The sequence below is a fragment of the Vicia villosa genome, linkage group LG6 (genome assembly GCF_029867415.1).
Source record: "Vicia villosa cultivar HV-30 ecotype Madison, WI linkage group LG6, Vvil1.0, whole genome shotgun sequence".
Taxonomy (NCBI): domain Eukaryota; kingdom Viridiplantae; phylum Streptophyta; class Magnoliopsida; order Fabales; family Fabaceae; genus Vicia; species Vicia villosa.
Genome location: NC_081185.1, coordinates 18,209,559 through 18,217,727, shown reverse-complemented (window position 1 = coordinate 18,217,727; position 8,169 = coordinate 18,209,559). Strand labels below are relative to the sequence as shown.

At 31.5% G+C, this 8,169-nt stretch overlaps 1 protein-coding gene across 1 annotated transcript; it reads right to left on the bottom strand.

Moving 5' to 3' along the window:
* Positions 1-250: 250 nt before the first annotated feature.
* LOC131608943 (S-adenosylmethionine decarboxylase proenzyme-like) lies at positions 251-1,723 on the bottom strand. The gene has a single exon (XM_058880538.1). The coding sequence runs from the start codon at positions 1,567-1,569 to the stop codon at positions 481-483; it is 1,089 nt and encodes a 362-aa protein (XP_058736521.1). The 5' UTR covers positions 1,570-1,723; the 3' UTR covers positions 251-480.
* Positions 1,724-8,169: the final 6,446 nt, after the last annotated feature.

Below are 8,169 nucleotides of genomic sequence, written 5' to 3'. Positions count from 1 at the left end.
ATCGTTGTGACCACCTCTCCGTTTTCCTTAATCTTGCACTTATTCTTATTCAACACTGCAGGTAAGGATTCAAACTTCCAGATCTTAGATGCTGGTGCAACTGACCGCATACTTTCTTCATTCAAGTTGAATCAATTTCTCTATCTTGAACTAGTTAAAAACAAAACTATTTATAATCTATCATATATTTATATTATATAGTAACATATTTATTTAGAAATAATCCAAGTACAGAACCAAATATAACTCATGATCAAGCAACATAATCCGTTTATTGATTTGCTTTACCAGCAAGCAAAATTTATTGGGGTAACAATGATAACAGTAAAGATAAACAAGAACATTACATAAAGACCAAAGTACTAAGTCTCCTTCACTTCTTCCTCCTCGTTCACAATAAAAGCACAAACTTATTTAGGTAATAACACTGAAATCAGCCAAGATAGACATGAACAGAACATTGAAACTAAGACAAGAGCACTATATCTCCTTCATTTCTTCCTCCTCGCTTTCATCCTCACTCCAGCAAGACTTCAGAGTAGACTTTGGAGATGTGCAGCCATCATTTCGAACAAAGGAACGGTAAACAACAGCACCACCTTCTCCAACAACTTCATTGCTCCTCTCTCCACAGTAGTATCCTTTAACATCCAAGGGAAATTTGTCAAGTTTTTCACCATTCATATCAATGTGCAAAGCAATAGAAAACTCAGCTGGATAGAAACATGCTAAAACCCTTTCAACAACTTCATTCAGAGATTTCTCTTCATACTCATAACCCACTGCTTCAAAGCTTGCATAACTGAATCCATCTTCAGGGGTGACATGGATAGTTGATATTGCATTACCTTCTATTCCATTCATTGAGTATCCACATGGATCAAATTCAAAGTCACATATGTCAGATTTTGGAAGGATCTTCCTGATTCCAGAATTCTTAGTCATCAAAGCTGCTGAAGAAGTGCTTGTCTTGAAAAACACAGATGCTTTTTCCTTGTCTAAACCAGTCATGCACATTTCAAGGCCATATACAGCTTCCGGTGAAGCTTCTGCCTTAGCTCTGGCAGAGTAAATGTGCCAAATTTGTGACTTGTTATTAGCATCACCCATCATATAAGCTTGGCTACCAGAACCAAGTTTGCCAAAATAGCTGTCAAGGACAGCAACTTCCTCAGAATAGCTTCGATGAGGGAATGATTGAGCTCCGGGAAAGATGAAGCTTCCACGAGTGTATCTCACCGATTTCACAGCAATGTTAAGACCATCAGCAAGCTTAAGAATTGCTGGGATAGACAGAAGCAACTTTGTAGTCCCACAGGTTTTGATGATAAGTTTGTAAGCATAAACAAACAAGCTTGACTCAGAAAGAACATATGAATCAACATAATCATTAGATAGTGAGTCAACAATAGTGCACTCTGCTGGGTTCAGAATTTCGTCCAATTGGTTTTTAGACAATGCTCGGAGACCTAATCCAGCGGGATCAGAAAAAACACCATCCTCAAAAAATGTTATCTCAAGCCTCTTTTCATAGCCTTCAAATCCAATAGCTGAGTTTGTCATAGCCATCTTGACTCAAACTAGAAAACAATTCTGGTTGTTTGTAGAGAAAAGCAACTAGGAGGAGGAGGAGGAGGAAAAGGAGAAGAGGAAAGTAGAATAATTTGCAGTATGAAAGATAAAGAACCTAAATCTATCAGAGAACCCAGAAAATCTCAGGAGGGTTTGCGGGTGCACTGCACAATAGAGAAAAAAAAGATGATGTTAGAAACTAAACCAATCAATACACAATCACATCCTAATGTCTAGTACATTAATCAAAGGAATTGAAAAGGGAAAAAATTACGTTAGAGTAATCAGGAGATTTGAATTTTTCTACTCCACCGTTAGGTCGAACGTCTTCAATGATGTAATCGAGAGGAGCTTCGTATAAAAAGCATTTACTACTACTACTACTAGACTTCTTCTCACCACCTTCAGACTCCATTACTTCATTCACACCTTCCTGAATAACCCATACAGCAAAAAAAAAATCAACAACAATATAGGCCAATAACAAATAAACAAAAATCATGAACACATGGTTTTTTTAGTATAGATGACAAAAACTTGTAAAACTACAAAGAAAATTTTGGAAATCATAAGAAATTCAATATGTGACATGAAAGAATATATCTGGAGCAACACATACATCAATAATGGAAAACAAGCATCCCTATTTCTACATCAATCATTAGAAATGCAATTGAGAATGACCACAACTATGCAATCAAATCTGAGTCATGTATAATGAAAATAAATAGAAAATTTAAAACAATAATTTAACATCATCAACAATTTTTAAATTTTTCACAGGATTATCAGAAAATGTAAGAAACATTGAGAATTCATAAATTATAATAAACGTGTACAATCAATAAGATAAAGGAAAAGGGAAATTTTCACACAAAAAATTCAGATTCGTTTCAAGCATCAAAAATACTTTATAAAAAATCATCAAATGCTATCTATCAACAAGACGGAAAAGAAAATAATTTCTTATTATCATCCATCTCTCATTCAATTCATTAAAAAATATTAATAATTCCGCGTCCAAAAACATAATCAAACGAAAATGAAAATAAAAGGTTGAAACTCACAGTTGTTATAACAATTGGAGATCGATCTGTTTTTGGATTTCCCTTCTGTGAATCAAGATTTCAGATTAAATGACCTAAATCAAACAAAATCAAAATCAAAATCAGAAAGCAAAAAAGATATCAAACAGTGAAACCGTGATTCAAATAAGCGATGAATATAAAAGCTAATTGTAATGCACTTACAGAGAATGGAAAAAATTGAAACAGAGCGACGAAATTGGGGAAAAGAAATTAGGTTTTGAAAATGGAGATTAGAATTGGAATTGGTTTGAGATGTTATGAGGAGAGGTGAGGTTTATATAGAGGCTGAGGTGAAAGTTGAAATACAAGAATACCCTTTCTGGCTTTTTTTTCTATTTTATTATTGCATTATTTGCATGCTTTGCCGCGTCCCTTTTTTCGCCACGTACCGTTATCCTTCAAATTTGGTATAGATTCTTTTCTTAAAGCCACTTTATAAAATAAATAAATAAAAATAGCAAATGTATTGATATAATTGATAAACAAAAGATATTAATGTTAATCACAGTCTAAATTGTGAAGAAATAAATGAACGACATGGAAAATAATACATTTGAATATTCAAATCAGTATGCTTTTGATGATAGTACACTCTAAAAAAAAATTCACATATATCCAATTAGAATGATTTAAAGTCTAAATCATAAAAGTATTTTAAAATCTACAATGTGACTTGACATTTTACATGATTGTCATTGGTTGACAGTGTAAAAATAATTTACGCTATCAATACACCATCCCTTATCTCTTATGATATTATAGTTTGATTTCTCGCAACTAGATCTCAGAGATAGTTGATATTACCTAATGTCTGAACTGATCTCTGAATTAGATTATACGGTTTAGTAAATATTTGACTGATCTGATTTATATATAAAAAATATTGATCAATCAATTTAAAAGTGTTAATTCAAATTTGTCTACGTAGTTATGGTTTAAAAATTACTTCCTCCATTTTAAAATTACTGGCGTTTTACCAAATAAAAATTTTGTTTTAAAATAAATATCGTTATCATTTTTAATGTAAAAAATAATATTTGTTTTTTTAATTATATTTTTTAATAATTTTTTTACACTACTTTTAACACATAAAATTAATTTAATAAAATGCAATGTCTTATATGTCAAAATTGTTACATTTTTAAATTTCGGTAAAAAAAATAACGATTCCACAAAAAGCCTCCAAGTGCCGTCACGTACTAGAATTGCTTAGCATGTTAAATGAATCACATGGTTCTGCGGGTTGACGAGATTTTCAATGAACCAAAACCATTTCTAACCACAAGTCTACATACTCTTTCTCGTACAATCCTACAGTAGCCACACACATTTTTTGGGTACATCACAGTCACAGCCAGCCACATATCTTTATAATGTGGAAAAAAAGTACATATATAATTGATTTTCTTACAAGATAAATAAGGTATTGTTGAGAATTTTTTTTAAAATAATCATGTATTAAAAAAAATATTAAGTAAATAACTACTTCCACATGCTTCCGCAACACCAAAAGCATAATTCAATAGATGATCAACGAAAGAAAGAAAATATGTTAAAAAGAAAGGAAATTTTAATCTGGTAAAGAACACAATTCAATCCCCCCTTTCTTGTATTTTTCTCCACCTTCAGTTGTTAGGTGGTGAACGGTTGTTGGTATTCTTATTGGGTGGTGTACGGTTGTTGGTATTCTTGGTTGTATGCTTGTTGGGTGGTGTACGGTGGTGGGTATTGTTGTTGTTGATTTGATGTGGATGTCTAACGTGTGCGTGGGTCAACCAAATACCTTGGCTCAGCCACAAACATATCAGGGTTAGTAACCCATATGTACCATGTGATATATTGACGTGTGTGTTGTATACGATGCTCATCGGGGAAAACGGGAAACAACAACACATGTCAGGCACATCTCCTCCACATCCTACACCACTCCGGTGCAAAATCTTGCCAATTATCAATATATGAATCTCGAACATGAGCCAAACCCCGATGACCAAGAAGTTTGGACTGCGACAACACCTATCATAAGGTTCAACATTGTGGAGATGCACCAAGCTGACCGTGTGAAACTCCAATTTTGCATGCGTCTAGAGATCCCGGCTCCCCCAACTAATTTGGGTAACTGGCATATGAAAAGAGTGAATCACCAATGGGATGTCCAAGATTGGAAAAATTTCACACCCGAATTCTGTCAGATGTGGAAGGATCGTCGCCACTGTGTTCTCTGATTCCCCATTGCCCCATTCCCAATGTATCCAACTGAAGAATATGTGAATTGGTATAGATCGGTCACAACCCCAGAAATGTATATGTCTGACACGTACTACTCGCACGACCCCTGCAAACAGCAATACAACCAACAAAGCCAACAAAGTCAACAACGCCATCAAAGTCAACGACGCCAACAACGCCAACAACGCCAACCGAGCCAACCAAGCAAACATAGCTCGTACCAAACTCAGTACCAACTCCATCAGACCTCCGAACACCAAAACCATTACCCTTACTAGGCTGAGTATCAAACTCCCTACCAACAGCAACCCTATCAACAACAACCTTGCTAACAATAATCATATGGCTTCACCCAACAACGCCACGAGGCGGACCCCTCCACATCCCATCTTAGCCCCGACTTGAGCCCATATGAGGAATAGGACCCAAGCCACCAAATAATCACATAGGAATCATATTATTGTAGCTCTTAACAACAACAATATGGCTACACTACACCCCAACCAACAATGCCTATTTACCAAGGCAATTCAAGTGTCAGTTGCTACCAACCATATATGGCTACCCTACCACGACGACAAAATTTTGAGGGCAATGGGAACCAACTCTTTGACAGTAGGATCAAAGAGTACATGGACAACGAGCACATGGAAGGGCTATTCCAAGGCCCACCTACCCAAACACAACAAGAACCTCAAAGGGGTAGGGGTCGACAACGTCCCCAACAAAATCGAGTATCGCCTAAGTGCAGAACTGACGGTCGTTACGGTGACCATAATCATTAGAATATTTGTAATATTTTTTTATATAACTTGTAATTTATCTTTTATCATTAATATATATTTTCGTATTTTTAATTATTTATTTAACATTTAATTTTATATAAAAAACAAATTTAAATTTGTTTAAAAAAAAATTACAATATGCATTGGCGCCACCCCATATGACAGCCTATTTTAGGCTTGCACATTTGTGTCATGGGGTGACACATTAGTTAAAAAAAAAAACATATGCACCTTGAAGCTGACTCTTATGTATAGGGCACCTCCCAAACCTGAAACCTGATCATCCAGGTAATTTTTTAAAAAATATGATTTTTTTTTTTTAAATTTTAAACTTGATTATTTCCAATTTTTTTAGAGACATATATCTCAATGTCGGTTGGCTCCAAGTGCCTTAAATGGATCACGTGTTCTTGTGTCTCAGTCCTACCTTGAGATTTTCAATGAACCAAAACCATTTCTAGCCACAAGTCCACAACAAACTTTTACGTACTTACTCCTACACAGCCACATATCCAATTTTTTAGGTACATTACAGCCACAAACTTGGTTACGCAATATAAACAAAAGGGCACAAATAATTGATATTTTTTTAAAATTAAGATTTGATAGTTCTATCACTTACCGATCAAAAACAAAAGTGCACAAATATTTGATTTTTTAAAGTAAAAGATTTGATAGTGCAATCATTTACCGATAAAGTACACCACATACGATGCATGGAAGCTGAGTCATAGTTTCATTTTACAAACCCTAACTAGTAAGAGACCCGTGCTTCCGCACGGGTAATTGTATTATGATATTGTGTAAACAATTAAAAATAATTATAAAAAAAAATTGACCCATGAGACGGAAAGAGAATAAAAATAATTTTAACAATTGAAAAAATAAATAAAATATGTATTCTATTGATAGTGACCCGTAAAATACAGCTTAATATGTAAATTTATTTAATATTAAATAAAGTAAATTTAATAAAAACATGTAAATTTAAAATGAATGATTTAATTATAAATAACTATAATCATAAAAATTCAACTATATTAAATAACCATTTAAAAAAAGAGCATGTGAGTTTGAAAAAAATTTAACAAAATATAAGAGTGTATATGGATAAAAGCTACTTTGTACCGCACATTTGTACTTAAATGAACATTTGAAGCAATCTTTTAAAATGTTTTGATGTCTCAATTTGATCGGCCGTGTCCCGTGCCACTTCATCATATTGTTAAATTGGATAAAAAAAAAATCTTATTTTTTAAAAATTATAAAATTAAATTGTTTGATATTTTTGATAATAATAAGAAAGATTTGATACTTAATAAAAATAATAAATTATAAATTAATACCGATAAAGTTGGTTACATGCAAAAATTAAACACAAGTTAAATAAACACAATTTAAACATATTTTGGTAGTAACTACTTTTTCTCTCTAATTTGTAAAAAATGGTAAATTTTTAGGTACTCTTTGTAATTGATTAAAAAAATCAATTTTAAAAAAAAATAATAATAATAATAAAAATAATATGACATTAAATATTTTTATTTAATTGACGGGCAGTGATATTTAATTTATATATCATTTTCTTTAAAACTTAATAATTGTAAATATTATTTTAAGAGAAAAGGGATTGTGCATTGACAGTATAAATTATTTTTACACTGTCAACCAATAACGACCATGTAAAGCGCCAAGTCACACTGTAAATTTTAAAATATTTTTATGATTTGGCACTTTAAACCATTCTAATTGGATGTATGTGTAATTTTTTTACACTGACAGTGTACTACCATTAAACTTTTATTTTAATTGTATAATTAAATTATAATAATGATTATAAATTACAGTTTATTTTATAATAATGACAATTAATCAAGTGTTTAAAACAAATCATAATTCTAGTAGGATCGTCTGCAAATATATTGGAGCATTTAGTATCATTGCTAAATTGAATTTTAAATTAACTGAGAAATATATCAAATTAAATAGAATAACTACTTTTAATGTTTTACTAATAAAATATAAGTAGTATGAAAATTAGGTATTGTGTTGATAATGACCCGTAAAATAAAAGGTTAAATGTTTGCGTGGCTATTGAGTATTATTTAATTTAATAAAATAAAATTTTAATTTTATCAAAATTAAAAAAAATATTAATTAGCATTTTTTAGTGATATTAAACAAATAGAATTGATATGATTTGGTAAAAATTAAATAAAACAAAATATAAATTTTTGATTAATGCTAAATTACACTAAAGTGCAGAAGCATTTATTTCAATTTAGTGTTAGGTTGTTAGTTCATAATAGGTGATAAAATGTATAAACAAATTAAAATATTTAAAATAATTTTGACAAAAGACAAGATATATTTTATTAATTATATTATCAATTAACTAAAAAACACAACAAATCTTCAAATTTATTAGGATATTTTGTTTATATTTTATACTAAGACATTTAATTATGAAATTGAATGAGGAATTATCTGTTTTA